At 36.8% G+C, this 21050-nt stretch overlaps 2 protein-coding genes across 3 annotated transcripts; one reads left to right on the forward strand and one right to left on the reverse strand.

Annotated features, from left to right (window-relative positions):
• Positions 1–3451: 3451 nt before the first annotated feature.
• On the reverse strand, positions 3452–4520 carry LOC104229723 (uncharacterized). The gene is made up of 3 exons (XM_070159803.1): positions 4397–4520; positions 3749–4306; positions 3452–3678 (listed from the first exon to the last, which is right to left on the reverse strand). Exons 1-3 carry the CDS (start codon positions 4518–4520, stop codon positions 3452–3454), a joined length of 909 nt encoding a protein of 302 aa, XP_070015904.1.
• A 783-nt stretch (positions 4521–5303) lies between these two features.
• Positions 5304–12003, forward strand: LOC104229722 (probable inactive purple acid phosphatase 1). Of its 2 annotated transcripts, none has more exons than XM_009782413.2 (13): positions 5304–5431; positions 6573–6756; positions 6932–7023; positions 7201–7267; positions 7354–7476; positions 7841–7933; positions 8092–8221; positions 8434–8515; positions 8910–9042; positions 9343–9548; positions 9633–9758; positions 10227–10536; positions 11386–12003. In XM_009782413.2, exons 2-13 carry the CDS (start codon positions 6589–6591, stop codon positions 11689–11691), a joined length of 1836 nt encoding a protein of 611 aa, XP_009780715.1. In that variant the 5' UTR covers positions 5304–5431; positions 6573–6588; the 3' UTR covers positions 11692–12003. The 2 variants fall into 2 exon arrangements, with proteins under 2 accessions (XP_009780715.1, XP_009780714.1); XM_009782412.2 differs by having other exon boundaries at positions 5380–5490.
• The last annotated feature ends 9047 nt before the right edge of the window (positions 12004–21050 follow it).

Below are 21050 nucleotides of genomic sequence, written 5' to 3' on the forward strand. Positions count from 1 at the left end.
TGGGCTATGCATGCTGCATTGTCTTCATACAAAATTGTGGGTAGTTTGTCACACTTCAAACCACATTTGTCTTGGATAAGATGTATTATAGACCTCAACCAAATACATTCTCGACTTGCTTCATGAATAGCAATTATCTCGGCATGATTAGAAGAAGTAGCCACGATTGATTGCTTAGTCGATCGCCAAGATGTGGCAGTGCCGCCACATGTAAACACATAACCTGTTTGAGATCGAACCTTATGCGGATCAGATAAATACCCAGCATCGGCATAACCAACAAGATCAGGATTGCAATTATTGCCATAAAATAAGCCCATATCGGTAGTCCCTTTTAGATATCGCAATATGTGTTTGATCCCATTCCAGTGTCTCGTTGTAGGAGCAGAGCTATATCTTGCTAAGACATTAACCGAAAAAGTTATGTCAGGCCTTGTAGTGTTAGCAAGATATATTAGTGCACCAATTGCACTAAGATATGGTACTTCAAGACCAAGAAGCTCTTCATTCTTTTCTTGAGGTCGAAACGGATCCTTATTCACATCAAGTGATCGAACAACCATCGGAGTACTTAATGGATGTGCTCCATCCATGTAAAACCGTTTCAATACCTTTTCTATGTAGGCAGATTGATGAACAAAAATTCCGTTTGCCAAATGTTCAATTTGCAAACCGAGACATAATTTTGTCTTTCCGAGATCTTTCATTTCGAATTCCTTCTTTAAACATTCTACGGCTTTGGGAAGCTCTTTAGAAGTGCCAATGATATTCAACATATACAGCTATGATGACAAATTCAGATCCAGACCTCTTAATAAAGACACAAGGGCAAATAGGGTCATTTTTGTACCCTTGGTTTAGCAAATACTCGCTAAGGCGATTGTACCACATCCTCCCTGATTGCTTCAATCCGTATAAGGATTTCTGAAGTTTTATTGAACAAGTTTCTCTTGAACTTTTATATGCTTCAGGAACTTTAAATCCTTCAGGTATTTTCATAAAAATCTCATTGTCTAGTGAGCCATATAAGTAGGCTGTGACAACGTCCATCAACCTCATATCAAGTTTTTCATGGACTGCCAAATTTATTAAATACCTGAAGGTAATTGCATCTACCACAGGAGAATGTGTCTCTATATAATCAATGTCAAGCCTTTGGGAAAACCCTTGTGCCACAAGTCGTGTTTTATGCCTTATGATTTCACCTTTTTCATTTTGTTTTCGAACAGAAACCCATTTGTACCCCACTGGCTTGACAGGTGTTTGGACTATTGGTCCAAAAACTTCATGTTTTTCGAGTGAAGCCAATTCCACTTGAATTGCATCTTTCCATTTTGGCCAGTCATTTCCCCGTCTACATTTATCGATAGATTTTGACTCAAGATACCCATCTTGTTGCATTACTTCAACTGCAACATTATATGCAAAATTGTTGTCAACAATAACGTTATTTCGGTTTCACCTTTTTCCCGTAGAGACATAACTTATTGAGATATCTTCATTTTCATCATTTCCAGGTACTAGAACCTCCTGTGAGGTCTTATCAATTATTATGTCTTTATGCTCCTCTTGAGCAATTGCCTTTATGTTATGATCAACTTGATCATTCGCTTCTTTCCTCTTTCAGGGGTTCTTATCCTTGGAACCGATTGGTCTACCACGTTTAAGGCGTGGCCTAGACTCTTTTTCATTATCATACTGTCCAGCTGAGACATCAATTCGAATTGGAGCATTTACAGCTGGAATATGCGATTTAGTAACTCGTGGAAGGTTAGTAAATGCATCTGGCAATTGATTTGCAATATTTTGCATATAAATGATCTTTTGAACTTCTCGTTCACATTGATTTGTACGAGGATCCAAATGAGATAAAGATAATATGTTCCAATCTATCATTTTTTTCACCTGTTTATTTTCTCCCCCTAATGTTGGAAAAACTGATTCATCAAAATGACAATCAACAAATCTGGCTGTAAACAAATCTCCTGTCATAGGCTCCAGATATTTAATAATAGAAGGAGATTCATAATCTACATATACTCCCAACCTTCTTTGGAGGCCCATCTTTGTGCGTTGTGGTGGAGCAATTGGAACATATACCGCACATCCAAAAATTCTTAGATGAGAAATATTTGGCTCCTGACCAAAAACCAACTGTAATGGGGAGACTTCATGATAACTGGTTGGCCTTATGCGCACAAGTGTTGTTGCATGCAAAATAGCATGTCCCCACACTGAAAGGGGAAGTTTTGTCCTCATTAGTAATGGTCTAGCTATTAATTGGAGGCGTTTAATCAATGATTCTGCTAGACCATTTTGAGTATGAACATGAGCAACCGAATGCTCAACTTTTATTCCAGTGGCCATACAATAATCAGTAAAGACTTGAGATGTAAATTCACCAGCATTATCAAGACGAATTGTTTTAATTGCATAATCTGGAAATTGTGCTCTTAATCTTATTATTTGGGCCAACAATCTCGCAAATGCCATGTTACGAGTTGACAATGAGCACACATGTGACCATCTTGTAGATGCGTCTATCAAGACCATAAAATACTTGAATGGTCCATATGGAGGGTGTATAGGCCCACATATATCACCATGTATACGTTCCAGAAATGTAGGGGATTCAATCCCAACTTTAGCTGTTGATGGTTTAATAACCAATTTTCCTTGAGAGCAAGCAACACAGGAGAATTCCTTAAATTGAAGAATTTTCTTGTTCTTCAATGTGTGTCCATTTGAATTCTCTATTATTCTGCGCATCATGTTAGAACTGGGACGGCCCAACCGGTCATGCCAAATGATAAAATCATTAGAAGTAGTAAACTTTTTGTTTACTATGGCATGTGATTCAACCACACCAATGTTTTTGTGGTACAACCCGGAAGAAAATGCGGGTAATTTTTCATGCACATATCTTTTATCCGCTTTCATTGTAGTAATATAAAGGTATTCAACCTTTCCTTCGTTTGATGTCTCAACATGGTAGCCATTTTGGCGAATAGCTTTGAAACTCAACAAGTTTCTTTGAGACTTACTACAATACAATGCATTATCAATAGTTAATATCGTTCATTCGAGTAATAATAAGGCCACTCTTCCGGAGCCCTCAATCAACTTTGTACTACCGGATATTGTATTAACATAGGCCTTTTTCATAACCAAATAAGAGAAAAATTTCTTTTCTCTTAATATTGTGTGAGTTGTAGCACTATCCAAAAGACATAAATCTTCATTACTCATCTTGGATCCAATTGAAGACTGGGTAATTTTAATTTCTTCATAAAAAAGAATAAAAGTACATCATGAGAAATATGGAAAACAAACATCTCCAACAACAACATAAGACAACTTAAGTACTACTTAAAAATAAAAACAACTTTAGATGAGATAAAAACACTAAAAATAACAACATAATTGCATTCCCTAATAAAATGATCAAACTTTAGTTTTGATCTCCAAATGAATCTTCAACTTCCAAATGAATAAGATCATCGAGGCCTTGAAAATCATCATCTTTCAAAGCAAGATTTGCCTCGGCATTGTCATCATTTTCGTTTGAAGACCCTGCCTCAAAATCATTTTTAAAGGTCAAGTGTAACTCCACTGGGGCATTAGCAGAAGATGCTCCAACATTATTTGTCTTTCTTTTGATGGAGTTTTTGATAAAGCCTGACAAAATGCTCAGGTGCACGACATTCAATTTTCCAATGACCTTTCATGCCACAGCGGTGGCAGTTACCACTTTTGCCTCTTGAAGGATTGTTTTGAGAACCCATATTATTCTCTCGTTTTCCATGACCACCACGATGACTACTATCATGTCGCCTCTTACCATTGCCATACCCACGTACATTCATATGACCATGATTATTTTTCTGTCTTTTTCCAGACTTATCACGTTTAGCTGCCATATTTGCTTCAGGAAGCGGAGCTGACCCTGTGGGACGAGCTTCATGATTTTTCAGTAAAATGGTGTTATGTTGCTCAGCCACCAGAAGGCATGCGATCAATTCAGAATACTTTTTAAAACCCCTTTCACGGTATTGCTGTTGTAATACCATATTTGAGGCATGGAAAGTTGTAAGAGTTTTTTCCAGCAAATCCTCATCATTCATAACTTCCCCACATAATTTCAATTGGGAAGTTATTCGAAATACAGCAGAGTTATACTCACTTACGGTTTTAAAATCTTGCAATCGTAAGTGCATCCACTCATATCGAGCCCTTGGCAATACCGTAGCCTTAAGGTGATCATACCTTTCCTTCAGGCCAGTCCACAATTCAAGTGGATCTTTCACTGTTAAATATTCAACCTTCAAACCTTCATCCAAATGATGACGAAGGAAAATCATGACCTTCGCCTTGTCCTGGCTTTATGCCTCATTACCCTGAGTAATGGTGTTACCAAGGCCTTTAGCGGCTAAGTGAATCTCAGCATCGAGAACCCATGAAAGGTAATTCTTTCCAGAAATGTCAAATGCCACAAACTCAAGCTTTGACAAATTTGACATAGTAAAAACTATCAAAGAAAATAAATGAATTAGAAATGATTAAGATGATAGTGAAAATAAATAAATGGATATAAACATTACGAATATTTAAATTGTGTTGCCATATAAAACATATAGTGATAATGATAATATTAATTTATTTATTAGTACTTATGCATATTTAAAAATGAAAGGTTACGTATTATATCAAACAACAAATTCTATAAATGAAGACAAAATATACATAATAATATAGGTTTAAGGTGATGGATTTTAATGCCAATAACTAGCAATTTATCATGTTTGCCACAGTGTAGTGTGATTCATATTGATTCGTAATGATCACTTGTCATGATAACAATTTGACTTAATTCATACAATACAATACCACTAGAATGACAAGAAGAGAAAAAGAAATGTAGAAGATAACCTGTTATACCTTTCGGTTGAAGAATTGCACTTAACTTTCGACAAGGCTAGAGTCGTGCTAATAACGTGTTATGAAATAAAAGCAATTTAGTAAAACATGAACAAGAAATGAAGACAATTTAGTAAAACATGAACAAGAAATAGAGATAGAGAGAAAGGAAGAGTTTTTCTTCTTCAATTATGTGTATTTTCCTATCTATTACAAGGCCTTTATATAGGCATAAAAAGCGAAAAAAATATGTTATGAAATATGTCATTGAACCTACAAAATATGTCATTAAACATTTGAAGACAAAAATCAACGAAGAATAGTACACATCCCTCGTAACTTGATATTTATCCTAACAAATATCACGTTCTTGCTTATTTTGAACTGAAGTCTATTGCTTTACTTCTTACTAATCATCAATTGCTTCTAATTTTCACACTATACATGCCACTATTAGATTTTCTTATTTAAACTTCAGTATTCTACTCTTGGATTAAACCCATTTCAGTTTCAGGTCAGTACATTTCGTGGAGTTGATATCTGTGTTTTTGTCAATACAGAAGCTGGTGTTTGGTAATTTTCCGTTTCTGATCACACCCAATTGAATTTTTGTTTTTTTCCCTTTTAAACCTTTTTTTAATCAGTTTTAGAACTTCCACTGATCTTGTAGTTGTTCCGTTGAGTGTTCATATATGGTTACATTCCTTCTAGGTGTTCTGCTTCTTGTTAATTTTCCATTTCTATCATACCCACATTGAGTTTTCGTCTGTGTGTGTGTGTGTGTGTTAATGTTCTTTTTGTTAATGTTCTAATTTGAATACATCCACTTTGTGATTTTGCTTTTTTTTTTTTGATTCACTTATTATTTTGTCTGTTTTGTATATTCTGATTAAGTTCTAATGGATATATTCATATCCGTTGATATTTCTTCAAAGTGTTCATTTATTGGGGTTCATGTCTGTTAATCTTTTTTTGCCAACTCAGAAGCTGGTTTTTGTTTCAATTTGTTCTCACACCCACATTTGGTTTTCGCCTATTTCTCTAAAAATGACAGTCCGGTTCACGAAACATCCTGCATTCTGTGGCTCGAACCCTGATGCAAGCATCAATGGCTAATTCCACGGCTCGAACCCGTGACCTATAACTTTACTGGCTCCCCTTTTTTCGCCTATTTCTGTGTGATTCATTTTTCTCAAGTTTAAACCTTCTGATTGAGTTCAAATATGTCTTTTGTTTGTGTTGGGTGGGTTAGTGGACTTAAGGAAGTTTCAAGTTTCATCAATATGATATTGGATTGAGCTAGTTAGGCTTCTAATAATGACAATGGTAATAGATAGTTTCATGAAAATTCCCTTTCATCAATTTTGCCAAAAATGGAAGTGCTATTTAGCTAGTATTATTCTTAAATGTTGGTGGGCTTGGTAAGTTGATGAGCATATTCATTACAAGTTCCTATTGTTAGATCACATGTAGCTGTTTTTCAGCTTGTCATTTTTAAGTTTTTGTAGTACCCCTGTTTTACATATTTATTGCAAAGAAGGATTCATTTGTATGATACATGTCCTACGTTGAGTTTTTAGAAGAAATGACTTATTTTTTATGTCTTGTATCTTATTTTCTTAATTCTCCTGTCTGTTCATTGGTGAATGATGCAGCCATAAGGTGGATGCGATGAAAGTGTTCATCATATTACTGTCAATTTTGGCGGTTCTGGTTGCTCTTCAAGGTGTAACTTCTCATGAAGATCACCCGCTTGCAAGGATTGCTGTTCATAAGGCTATCTCCGCTTTGGACGCTGGTGCTTATATCAAAGCAACTCCTTCTGTTCTTGGGTCAAACGTAAACTTCATTACCTAGCAACTATATCTCAGTACTTACTTAAGCTAACTATACTTCCAGCTACCTTGTGTTAAGCTTCCTAATTATCTCTGTTCAAGAATTTGAATTGACGTGCTAGCCAATTTTCAAACTGATATGGATTTCAGGTTTTGATGTGTATCTCTCTATGTTCTAGGGTCTAAACCAAGAATGGATAACTCTGGAGTTTGGCGCAGGCAACCCGTCAAATGACGATTGGGTTGGAGTATTTTCTCCTGCCAATTTCAGGTGCACGAAACTTGGTTGTTAAACTGTCAAGGACTTATTCATATATCTAAATTCTAAAATAGTAATGCTCTATTTGAAAATTTTAAGATGTGATAAATGATTTTCTTTTGCTGAATTTAGTTACATAATTTTTCATTACGTTAAGCTAATGTGATGAACGTTTGCAAAATATTTCAGTGCAGCTATTTGTGACCCTGAAAATAACATGGTGACTCCACCACTTTTGTGTACAGCTCCTATAAAGGTCGGTTCCGTTTATAGAATTATAGTACAAGCTTTTAGAAACTCTTTTTTTTCTGGAGATTGACTCCTGCCTCGCTTCTTTTACAGTATCAATTTGCAAATCACTCCAATCCCAATTACAAAAGAACAGGAAAAGGATCATTAAAGCTTCAATTGATCAAACAGAGATCAGATTTCTCTTTTGCACTGTTTTCCGGTGGATTACGAAATGTATGTTTCTACTTACCCTTACCTTATCTGCTTCTATAGAGTTTGCAAATTTTACATGAATCAAACAGAGTCCAACTTTTAAGATCCGGGAGATTTGCAAGAGGAGACCTGACTTGTTTTTAATTTGGTGAAAATCCTTGATTTCTTACTTTTTGGCTGGTTATATTTTATTGTTTTGTCTGCCTTTTTAATCCGTATCTATGAAGATACTTTCCACACTCTGATCATGCTACATGAACGAGCACTTGTAGGTGATGGCTAAAGTTCTGGTATATTTGTCGCTTTTACGCATCTGATAAAGGCTAGAATTGCGTATCTGAGTTGATGTCAGCTTATCTAATTCATTTCTTTCCCTGTTTAACAGCCAAAACTGGTTGCAGTGTCAAATACTGTTGCCTTTGCAAATCCAAATGCACCAGTATACCCGCGGTTAGCACAGGGAAAGGCGTGGAATGAAGTAAGTTGGTTTCTTCCACTGTAGCTTAATATGTTAAACAAAGTTGAAAATATGTTTCAGGCAGATTAATTGATGTGTTTTGCAGCATGACTAATAGTTTGAATTAGGACCACTTATGGAATATCAGAAAAATGACATAGTTTAGAATTGATGCTCAGATGACTGTTACATGGACTAGTGGATATGATATCAATGAAGCAGAGCCCTTTGTGGAGTGGGGTCGGCAAGGAGGACAACAGACTCGTTCGCCAGCAGGGACTTTGACTATCGACCGTAGTAGCTTATGTGGTGGGTATTTTCTCCCTTCACGTTGGCACCGAAAACTAACATCTTTGTTACATATAATGCGCATGTTGGAAACTTGATTGGATACAAGGGTTGTGTAGCAATTCTGTGTGAAATACATCTAGTTTGCATGACAACTACTTGATGAATGACATTCTATTCTGCATTACCTTATATTTCTTTTTCCCCCCTACGAATGGCTTTTTATTCCGCAGGTGCACCAGCAAGAACTGTTGGATGGCGCGATCCTGGATTCATTCACACTAGCTTTCTGAAGGAGTTGTGGCCCAATTCAGTGTAGGTTTACGCTCTTCCTAGCAGCCGAAAGACAACAATCTAATCTTTCAAAAGATTTCATGTTTTATTGAAGGGGAGCCTTGGCGTAACCGGTAAAGTTGTTGTCATGTGACCAGGAGGTCACGGGTTTGAGCCGTGGAAACAACCTCTTGCAGAAATGCAGGGTAAGGCTGCGTACAAAAGACCTTTGTGGTCCGGCTCTTCCCCGAACACCGCGCATAGCGGGAGCTCTTAGTGCACTGGGCTGCCCTTTATTGGGTATCCTTTTTTGAAGATGTTAGATAACTTTGAAATCTTCTTCTTTCCCCCTAAAATCGAATACCAGAATTACATCTCCATGCTAATGCAGGTTAATATTTGAAGTGAACTTTCAATGCACTTTCTGAGTTTGCAGATATACCTACAAGCTGGGGCATAAACTGTTTAATGGCACGTATATCTGGAGTCAGATGTACAAATTTAAATCATCGCCCTATCCTGGTCTAAACTCTCTTCAGCGAGTAGTCATTTTTGGCGACATGGGAAAGGTTAAAGTTTATTTATCTGTCCATAAATATTTATACTTCAATTTCTTGACAGTCCCAGTTTCCAAAAACCTTAGAAACTCTGTTCCTCTCCAAGTAAGGAAATTGCTCGCATTTGAGTTTCCTGTCCTTCCATTCAGAAGTGGATTATGTAACAATCACGTTCATACCTGAATTTTTTTGCATTCTACTGTTCCATTAGCAGTGATTGTGGAAGGCTATATCTGAATTCTGCCATTGCTAAATATCTACTGTTCAAAAGTTACACTTGGCAAAGACCGATAATTGCCTTTTGAACTACAGGAAGAAGCTGATGGCTCCAATGTGTACAATCAATACCAACCTGGCTCCCTCAACACTACCAAGCAAATCGTTGACGACTTGAAGAACATTGATATAGTCTTTCACATCGGGGATATCGTTTACGCCAATGGATATCTTTCTCAGTGGGATCAGTTTACTTCTCAAGTTGAGCAAATTACTTCAAGAGTACCATACATGATTGCTAGGTACTTTGCAGATCTCCTGCAATTTATTTCTAGTCTGTTTTCCTTCCTTTTTTTTATGTGATTAATGAAAGAATTTTCTCCCAGTGGCAACCATGAACGTGATTGGCCTGATAGTGGGTCATTTTATGGTAAAAAGGATTCAGGCGGAGAATGTGGTGTCTTGGCTCAGACAATGTTCTACTTCCCTGCTGAAAATAGGGATAAGTTCTGGTATGGTTGCCGTATCTTTTGGATAATCCTACTTTGTTTTCCCTGCCAAATCCCACCTACTGAATGTACTTATACACATTTTTTTTCTTCTTCCTGAAATTATGGATATGAACCTTTTCGGTGACATTTATGAGTAAACAGACTTTTAATGATCTTAGCGCCCAAAGATTATTAAAAACCTAATGTGCATTGCTATTGGATAAACTAAAACTAGCCATAAGTGTCATCGATTTTGCATGATGGAGGCAGTAAATAGGTACTTTTTTTTCTCTTTTTTTTTTGGTGTTCTCTGGGTGACTATGAGTATCAGATAACAAGTGAAGTATATCATGCGAACATACCGAGAGATTTCCACTTTTTGACAAAAGAAAAAGAACATCACTCATGTGCGATGCCGATATTTTAATTTAGATTTTATATATCAAAAGCTTTAAAAGTATTAGGTTTAATCTTGCTGTATGCTCTCAGGTACTCTACTGATTATGGCATGTTCAGATTCTGTATTGCTGATACGGAACATGATTGGAGAGAGGGCACAGAACAATACAAGTTCATTGAACACTGCTTTGCATCCGTAGATAGACAGAAACAACCATGGTTAATCTTCCTTGCACATAGGGTACTTGGTTACTCTTCTGGTGATTTTTACGCCGATGAAGGATCATTTGGAGAACCAATGGGTAGAGAAAGCCTTCAAAAGCTTTGGCAGAAGTATAAAGTTGACATAGCCATATATGGTCATGTTCATAATTACGAGAGAACATGTCCCATTTACCAGGTATCCTGAAAACTTGTGATAGTTCATCTGTGGTTTTGTTCTTTTCTTTGTCAAATTGCTCGACGAGTGCCACTGATGCCACTTAGGTTCTGTGGAGATTGAAAAAAATGATGCTCTTATACCGCTCTCCCGTTTAAATTACTCCCAGGAAGTAAATAATAGGCTTGTCCCTTATTAAATGACCATGTTTGACTAGCACCGGGGTTAAGGATGAAAAATTGACTTATATATTTTATTAGAGACGTGGAAGAAAATATTAAAATAATGGTTGAAAAGTTAGTTTGATGGTGAAAACATCATATCAAAATTTAAAAGTTGGATGATTTAGTGAATTTGTATGTTTTAAAGTTGTGAAAGTTTATAATAAGGGAACGTACACGTCTCGAAATACAAAAACAGTCATATATTTGGATGGAGGGAGTACTAAAGAGCTAAGCTGCATGCACAATTCACCTAATCTTATTTGCTTTCTTGGTAAGAGCTAGAAGTTTGGTTCTTTATTATTATATGTTGTGTCATTCGATTCCGTTACCCTATTACATTGTTGTTATTATTGTTGTTGCTTTATTTTCACTGTTCCTTGAGTCGAAGGTCTATCGGAAACAACCTCTCTACTTTTATAAGGTAGGGGTAAGGTTTCCGTACACACTACCCTCCCCAGACCCCACTTATGGGATTGCACCGGGTTTGTTGTTGTTGTTGTTGGTAAAAGCTATAAGTTTGGAGAATCAGCTAGTAGTTAAAGCTGCATAAAAAATTTCTTTTAACAAACTAACCTTTAATGTCCTTGTTCCTCAAATGTTTATAGTTCTTTCTCTAACACATTCAATGTGTCTTTGCGAATGGCAGAATACTTGTACAATGAACGAGAAGAACTCTTACAAGGGAACCTTGAACGGGACGATACATGTTGTTGCAGGTGGAGGTGGAGCTGGTCTAGTAAAGTTTACATCCCTCCAGACTAAGTGGAGTATTTTTAAAGATTATGATTATGGGTTTGTCAAGATGACAGCATTCAATCATTCAAATCTATTATTCGAGTACAAGAAGAGCAGAGATGGTAAAGTGTATGACTCTTTCAATATTTCCCGGGATTATAGAGACATTTTGGCGTGCACTGTCGATAGCTGCCCGAGCATGACACTGGCGTCTTGATTTGTCTATGAAGGAAGATTTAAAGTTTGATTATACCATTAAAATCTCTACACTTTGATGCAAATCCAGTTCAGAGCCACAAGCACCTGTGGCCTCACAGATAAACAGTCTGGGTATAAAAATGATTGAGGAAAATAGGTTGTTTATTAGCCTTTTCAAGTATTTATTTGGTTGTGTTGGGAAAAAGAGTGGAAGTTAAATTGAACATTTGTGAGGTCCAATGTGCTGTCATTTTCATCTTTCATAAAGTCTGAGAAAATTGGTAATGAAAGGCAATGCACTATGTGTAAGAGGAGATCCTTTTTCAAGTAATTTTATTGCCTTTTTTTACTTTTAGCCCGCGCTGGAAAGTATTTACATTCGGTAGCTAAAAAGTGTATAAAATTTGTATAATTTTTATATATAACATATAAAATGTATATATATACAAAAAAATATACATTTTTCCATCTATTTGCAATCTTATCAAAAAGTGTAAAATATTTCTCAGACACAAAAAATTCCTCTTCGAGTATTCCAGCATCAAGCCTTAAGCAACGAAAGCAGTATGGAAGATCAAGATTTAATTCAATCACGTAGATGTAAGCATGCATGACAGAAAATGTGTATAACCTCATTTTGCACCATTTATCCGCTAAGGCATATACTAATATTTAGATTCACAACTTCCTTGTATCTTTTCAAAGTCAACATATAGTTATCCTCTTCCCCTCAATTATGCAGCTAATCCTAGAGATGAAAAAGTATTACTTGAGATTATTATTGAATTACGTGAGAGGACCCTCTTATTTTAATGACTTACTGCTAATGGAAGAAAGTGCAAAATATTCAAAGAAGCTTCAAAAGAAAGAGAGTTATTAGAATTCACGCCACATTTGTTTGCACTTAATGGAGGTCTGAATCTTAATCATTCAGATTTCAAACATTAAGTGCGTTTGTTTTTAAAGTCTAAATCTTAATTATTCAGATCCTTAATCATTAAGTGTTTTTTTTTACTTCACAACCACTTAATGGTCTGAATAGGCATGTATGATTAAGATCTATAACAAAGACTTATTTTTTCTTTAATTTTTTTTGTTTTAAATAAACGAGCCACACATTTATTGCCACTTTTGAAGAGAGTACATTTGAGAAGGAAGGTATATCCATTCCTTCATTACGGGGTGCGAGCAATATGTCTGAAGTTTGCGAACAATTCAGTTAACACTACTGCTCTAAATCAAAACTACAAAGACAGGCATTAATGAAGTTACTTCAAGGAGGCTCATAATATTAGCCCGTTTGGTTTTTTCCTCTTGACTTGAAAGGTAGGCATCTGCCATCTGTCAACATTGAGAAGACCTCTAACTTGACGTGGGAGAGAGTCAAAGTTAGTGTATATACACACCTCTTCATTTATGTGGCATAGGGAAACCATTTTATCCGCAACTTTGTTTGCTTCTCTGAAGCAATGGCGGGTGACAATATCATAGCTATCCACCAGCATTTTGAGTTCATTAATCTTTTCTACAATTCTCCACAGTGTAGCCCAAGTTTCGGAGATGCAATTATGAATGAGGAGGGAGTCTGTCTCGCCAATGATAAGGGGTGTTCTTTTGTATGCACCAATTGATGCCAAAAAACATAGCATATGCTTCTGCCCAGGCCCAGTGGAATTGCATAGGCCATAATGAATTTTCCATTATTGTCTCTAACCACTCCTCCAGCTCCACATTTTCCTCTAATACATGAGCCATCACTATTGAGCTTAACAAAGAGGACTGGTGGTCGGATCCATTTAACGGTGATGAAAAGGGTTTCATTGAGTGATATGTTTCAAAGGTTACACATATATGTCTAATGTTCCCCAACTTTGATGTTCTTGAAGTTAGATTTAACCTTATGTATAATGTTGAAAGAAATGAGTTTGATAGATCTTGCAAAAGAAGGCATCTCCATCCCATACTTTGAGCTACACCCGGCTCTCCATAATTCCCACAAAATGAAGGTAGGAAGGATTTTCAGCATATAATTAGTAGCTGAGTTCCTAGCCTTCTGATTCCAGCAATTAAGAAGAAAGTTCTCATGGTCACACTGTTATACTTAATCCCAATGGGCCCAACAAAATATTTCCATATTTTCTGGGCATATTGGCTATCACAGAAGAGATGTTCGGCTATTTCACTTCTATTGCATAGGGTAGCGCCTATGCAACATGAGCAAATAGAAGGAAGATTGATACCAAATGTCACACCTCCTTTTTCCTACCCGTAAGGGTATAAGAGAGTTTTTCCAATTAAAGAACAATCGAAATCGGATTTGTTTATTTAATTCAGAGTTGCCACTTGGGAGATTTGTGGTGTCCCAAGTCACCGATTGAATCCCGAATCGAGGAAAATATTCGACTTTCCAAATGAAGTCTGTGAACCAGAAATTCTAAGTAAGGAATTCTGTTGACCCGAGGGAAGGTGTTAGGCACCCCCGAATCCCGTGGTTCTAGCACGGTCGCTTAAACTGTTGTAATGGCTGGATATTTGATCTTAATACATATTATAATTCATGTGCTTTTATCAACTTTAAACCGCTTTTATTATTATGGAATTGCAATGTCGTGAAAATGCGTTTCGAACCACGTCGCAATCAATGCACCCATGGTTGTTGACACATTTTGACTCCGTTGAGATTTGGATTTGGGTCGCATAAATGCACACCCGATTTTAAGAAGGTAAGATTATTAAGCACGCGCCTAAAGAGACTATCGTGTTATTATTTTTGGAAAAAGGTCATGAAATTCGCTAAGCGGCCGATCCCGAGTTCTAAGTAATTAATATATATACATTTGTGAGGGCCCCGTAATTTATATTTTTTTTTGGCAAGGCACGCCTCGTTTATTTTAAAGGGTAATCCTAAAGTGACTATGTTCTGCTAATTAAGTTCGTCTCTAAAGATGAAAGAGAAAAAGTCCTAATTAATTACATGCTTAATCGGGCCGTGGTTTATTATTTACCAACTTACGGCCATTGTTGACGAAAAATAAACATCACCAAAATTAAAATTGTAAATAAAGTACAAAATTGACAAGTAGTATTTTTCAAAAGAAACTAAACATCTTATAACTATCATAAGCCCATTTTGTTAAATGAACAAACCATGAGTATTAACTACTTAAAAATATTGGCAACTAGAATTAACTTTAATTACTAGTGCTCTTTCGAAAAAATGTTGAACTTCAATATTAACTCATTTTTTACTCGATTCATGCCTATTGGATTAATGTTCTTAGACTTGCTATATTGATTCACTCTTCAAATATGCTAAACCCGCTAATTCTACAAGTTAAGGGTCTCTATGTTTGCCTAAATTTGCGGGTCTTTGTTACTTAAAGATTTAACAATTACAAAATTACGAATTACTTCTATTCTAATATCCGTGAGTTCAAAGCTAGTTTTTGTTAACCAACCAATATTAAATTGATATCCTACATGGATTATTTGCCAAAAATGATTCCGAACTAAGGTATTTGATAACACACTTTAACAAAACTGACATTACTTAACTATGAAACTCACGCGAGACTTAAAAGTTCAAAAACCTACATCTTACTCAAATTGAACACACATATTATACTAATTGATGCTCATGCCTTTTCAAAGAATTCAGTTCCACCATCTAATGTTACTTATCAATTATTGCTAATAAAATAATCTTATAAAAGAAACAGTCCTACTTATACAAATGTCTAACATTCATTTAACATAAAACACATAATTAAAGTCTATCTAAGATACAAAAACATGCTAAAATTCTGCCATCTCATTTCATCTTCAAAGTGTACATCAAAATGGTTTGTAGAAGTGTACCTGGTATGGACACAAGAAGAAAAGAGGAAGATCCGTGCAGAAACACAGCAATAGCATATACAGCAACACAACAGTACAACAACAACCAATAAACCCAGGAAATACTAAACTGAAACCCAGCAGTACCAAAACTAAACACAGACAAATGCAATAAAATAGTAGTTTTCTGTTTTGTTAAATACTCAAAGAAAACAGCCTGAAACTCTTAGCAAAAGTTCAGCCTTAACACTCTAACTCTAACTCTTAATGCAAAAGTTTTGATTTTTCTAAATATTAGAGTTCTTTGTTCCAGCCCCTTTTTTCTGTAATTCTTCCCTCTTAAATCAGTCCCCAAAATCCCTTTTTATACAACCTCCCCTTTCTCTCCACTTGCTGCCCGACCCCCCCTCTTTCTATTTTAAAACAGAATCTGCACTAAAAATCTGATTTTTTCACTTTTAATCCCACTAAGGCCAACTTTTCCTGATTATCAGCCCCTCCACTCCCTTTGGTTCCCCACTAGGGTATTAATTAATACCTTATTAACAAAGCACTAACAATAAAATATAATCCTAACTTTTCATTCCTAAATCACCCCTGAAACCCCTTAATATTACTGACTTCCTAAAGGTAGCTATTCAAATATATTAAGACTTAATTCTGAAATTCTATTTAACTAACAATTAACCAAAACTGTTTTGGTTACAGCTATAACCAATTCAGCTAGTACTTTAAGGCAGAAAATACATCAAATAAAAAATTCCCATGATTCAGAACAATGTTTATAATCAAACAGAATTTTAACTAATTGGACAATTAACAATCGAAAACTATAAACAACAGAATGCCAAAATGATTCAAATTATACGAACAAACTAATCATCGAAGCTTGATTAATCGATTACATATTATACTAAACAATCAACCACAGAGAGTCAGGCAATTCACGGGTAATTTCAGTGGTAGGGACTAACAGGAATTTAATTAATCGATACAACTTATTAATCGATTACACATACACAATTGGTAATACAAACAGAATTTATCATACCAACAAGGTGATTCATGGTTTTGTTCAACACAGGGGACTTATGAAGCTAACTATTCGACGACATTAATCAAATCGAATATGTAGTTTATAATATGTACAATTTAATCACTAAAAGAGAAATCGACCAAATAAAAGGTCACTGGGGATGAGAAGATGAATCGAAAAAAGTAGGGAAAATCAATAAAATTAAACTAAACATATAAATAGATAAAAAAACATGAATATAGAATAAATGAAAAAAAGAAAAATACCTCAGAATATCAGAACCCTTCGGACCCAGGCTCGAACTCAGACCTAAGCACTTTGAGGTCGAATAAACTTTAATCGAAGTATTCTCAACTGAGAACACCTCGATTAAGGTCTATTAGACCCCAACCCTTCATTTAATTTGGACAGATTCCACGATTTGGAATTTTAGGGTTCCGTTTTTCTTCGGATTTAGGGTTCGAACATTTCTAGGCAGATTCGAACCAAACCAAGCTTGGTTTGGTTACGAGTGAGGTCAGGGGAGTAACTGGTATGATTTTGGGGTAGGTTGGGGTGGGTGTAGGTTTTGCTCGAATCTTCAAATGAAGATTCGAGAAGTTCCAGGAAGATTCAAGCTAAACGGTTACCAAATTCATGACGAGGGTGGTCAGGGGATGCTGTGGTGTTAATTTGGTGGTCATCAGAATAGGTGAAGTTTCAGACGAACTCTTCGACTGAAGATTCGAGAAGATTGGTGATGATTCGAAGGAAACTAATACTGGATTTGGATTGGGGGTGGTTAGGAGGTTCAGGGGTGTTATTTTGGTGGCCGGCGCCGTCGTTGCCGCCGGGTTTCAGGTGAAGGGAAGCTAGGGCGGCTAGGGTTTTTTTTGGGGGGGGGCATCGTCTTCAGAGACGATGATGAACAGGAAGACGGGGGGTGGCGGGGTGTTTGGTTTGGGGCATGGTGTGAGATTGAGGGCTTATATACAAAGGGGGGGGAATGGGTCCTGGCCGTTGGATCAGGTAAGATTGATGGCCAGGATCTCTTCATTTAAGGGAACAGTGCCGTTTTATTTAAACAGGGGTGTTTGGGTCGGTCTTAGATGGAAATGAGTTAGGTCATGGAGGAAGGCCTGGGAGCTATCAGATCAAAAGCATTGAACGGTCATGATCAAACATACCTAAAACGGCGTCGTTTCAATTATGCAGGGGCTGAACTGGACCGTTTGATTGAAACAAATCAACGGCTCAGATTTGAGATGCCAATACGGCGTCGTTTGGATTAATTGCAGGTGGACTGGATTTGACCGGGTCTTTTAGAATGTTTGGGCCTGATTTTTGGGTCTAAACTTTTGGCCCAGATCTGATTGGCCCTATATTTTAACTCTTTTCATTTTCTTCTTTTAATTAACAATTCCTAATTAAATTGTAAAAAATAAAAAAATAAAAAATAACACTACAAAAATATTTATTAATATTTACCACAATTAACACACAAATTAAAACCTTAAAATAAAATCACACAATGATAACAAATAAAATAAAACGCATATTCTTGTGATTTTCTTTTATAGAGCAAACTGACGGTTTTAATTAATTCCTAAATGCATAATTAAATCCTAAATATGCATACAACATGTATTTTTATATTTTTGTTTTCGTATTTTTCAATTAACTACAACAAGGTAAACATTTACGGGCAAAACACAAATAATTATCCAAAAATGCCACGTAAATCCTAAAACAATTGTGCATCAAGAGAATTTTGTTTTATTTTTTGATTTCTTTTGGAGTAGTTTTTGTGAAGCAAAAATCACGTGCTCACAGCTGCCCCTCTTTGTCCGAAAACACGAAGGGTTTTCATGCAAATATAAAGTGAGCGGATATGAGCGATTTTTGCCCGTTGGAATACTCTGTGTGAAGCATTTTTTTGAAAATGATTTAACCGAACCTTTGCTTCAAAGGTTTCCTACATATCCCTGGCTAAAAGGGAATCAGGTTAATGTAGTTCGGGAAGTTTTGGTAGCTGGGACTACCATGGGATTGCTTTTTTGCTGTTAGTGCTGTTGCACGCTGTTGCTACTGCTTACCGATCTCCTTATTACACCGTGCCAAAAGAAAATAAGAAGCTAGACTAAGCTAGGAAGTACAAAATCTTATCTATCTTCCACTTGCTCTGGTTGCCTTGCTTTCTTGTCGGCTTGTGTTTCCTCTGGTGCTTTTCTTTCGAAAACTGCTGGGGATGACACTGGCCTTTTGCCTTTTTGAGCACAAGTTTTATTATTCCATTCTGTCTGCTGGGGATACTGCTTCCTACATTAAAGCTTGTTATGCTGGAGATTTTTGTTGTACCCCTCCTCATTACTGACTTCTGTTTGATCTTGAAATGTATTCCTCTGTTCTGCAGGCGGGCTTCTGACTCCAATCTTAACTTTTGAAAGATGACACAACTTCCATTCTACAGGCGGGCTCCTGACCTTAACAGCTTCTTGAAAATAATTCAGCCTCCATTCTCCAGGCGGGCTTCTGACTTCTTCAACTTAAAAATAATTCAGCCTCCATTCTCCAGGCGGGCTCCTGACTTTAACCACAACTTAAAATAATTCGGCCTCCATTCTCCAGGAGGGCTCCTGACTTCAACAACTTCTTAAATTTTAACGCCTCCATTCTCCAGGCGGGCTCCTGACTTCTTCAACTTAAAAATAATTCAGCCTCCATTCTCCAGGCGGGCTCCTGACTTTAACCACAACTTAAAATAATTCAGCCTCCATTCTCCAGGCAGGCTCCTGACTTCAACAACTTCCTCAAAATAATTCAGCCTCCATTCTCCAGGCGGGCTCCTGACTTCAACAACTTCTTAAATTTTAACGCCTTCATTCTCCAGGCGGGCTCCTGACTTCTTCAACTTAAAAATAATTCAGCCTCCATTCTCTAGGCGGGCTCCTGACTTTAACCACAACTTAAAATAATTCAGCCTCCATTCTCCAGGCGGGCTCCTGACTTCAACAACTTCCTCAAAATAATTCAGCCTCCATTCTCCAGGCGGGCTCCTGACTTCAACAACTTCTTAAATTTTAATGCCTCCATTCTCCAAGCGGGCTCCTGACTTCTTCAACTTAAAAATAATTCAGCCTCCATTCTCCAGGCGGGCTCCTGACTTTAACCACAACTTAAAATAATTCAGCCTCCATTCTCCAGGCGGGCTCCTGACTTCAACAACTTCCTCAAAATAATTCAGCCTCCATTCTCCAGGCGGACTCCTGACTTCAACAACTTCTTAAATTTTAACGCCTCCATTCTCCAGGCGGGCTCCTGACTTCAACAACTGCTTAAATTTTAACACCTCCATTCTCCAGGCGGTCTCCTGACTTCAACGACTTCTTAAAATTTAACATAATTCAGCCTCCATTCTCCAGGTGGGCTCCTGACTTCAACAACTTCTTTGAAAATAAATCAGTCTCCATTCTCCAGGCGGGCCCCTGACTTTATCAGCTTTAAAATGTAACAACCTCCGTTCTACAGGCGGGCTCCTGACTTCTTCAACTTAAAATAAATTCAGCCTCCATTCTCCAGGCGGGCTCCTGACACCAACAATTGCTTCCTTCCAAACTGGTGTTTTGTTCATCTGAAAACTGCTGGGAATAACACTGCTGGGGCATTATCTTCCTCCTTTTAACAATGGTGGAGATGGTATTGATTCAAAGGTCATTGCTTTTACAACTTTGGGTTATCTTGCTTCTTCCAATATTGCTCTCTTTTTAAAATCTGTATCTCCCTTCTTGTATACTGCTGGGGATTTTATTTCCTTCGAAAATTGTGTTATCTTCTCTCTTTCCAAATGGCTATCTGATTTCAAAAAAAAAATTCGTGATGAGAGAAAATTTTCTGCCCCAGTTTAATAATCTTCTTTGTGACCCTGCTTCCTGCTGTCAATAATATTTCCTTTCTCTGTTTTACATCAAAGAGAAATTTGTTAGTTTAAAATGGGGCGAGTGGTCGTGCCACTTCTGCTGGGAATGGTTTTTCCCTTTTTCCTTTTCCTTGCTTTGCTACAAAACTTGCTGGGAAAGATATTGTTTGCTGAGGATGATACTCCTGCTAGGGATTGTTTTTTCTTTTCTCTTCCTTTCACGCTCTGTGTTGTTCGACTATTGTGGAACTTGGTCGAGAATCTGTCGGAGTTGTTCTTGTATCTCGCAAATCTGCTGGTGATCCTCTTGGAATTTGATCCATAACTTTTCAACTATTGTTCTTTCTATTTTTCTCTAACTCCCCCTGGAAATTTGGTCCTCTTGGGCTCTAGACCCATTCATTATTTGGTCTTGTGACCAACTTCTTTTGCTTTGTCGCCTTATCTTTGGCCTGTCCTATTCGCATTTTGTTTTGCACCATTTTGGAAACTGGTAGTAATCTCTGAAAATCCTTTTCAAAAACAAACTGCTGGGGAGGTAAAGTCTTTAAACCAAGAAATGAAAAAATGATGATTTCAAAAATAGGAAAAGAAGAAGTCTTTCTGAACA

This window comes from Nicotiana sylvestris, chromosome 10 (assembly GCF_000393655.2).
Source record: "Nicotiana sylvestris chromosome 10, ASM39365v2, whole genome shotgun sequence".
In the NCBI taxonomy this organism is placed as follows: domain Eukaryota; kingdom Viridiplantae; phylum Streptophyta; class Magnoliopsida; order Solanales; family Solanaceae; genus Nicotiana; species Nicotiana sylvestris.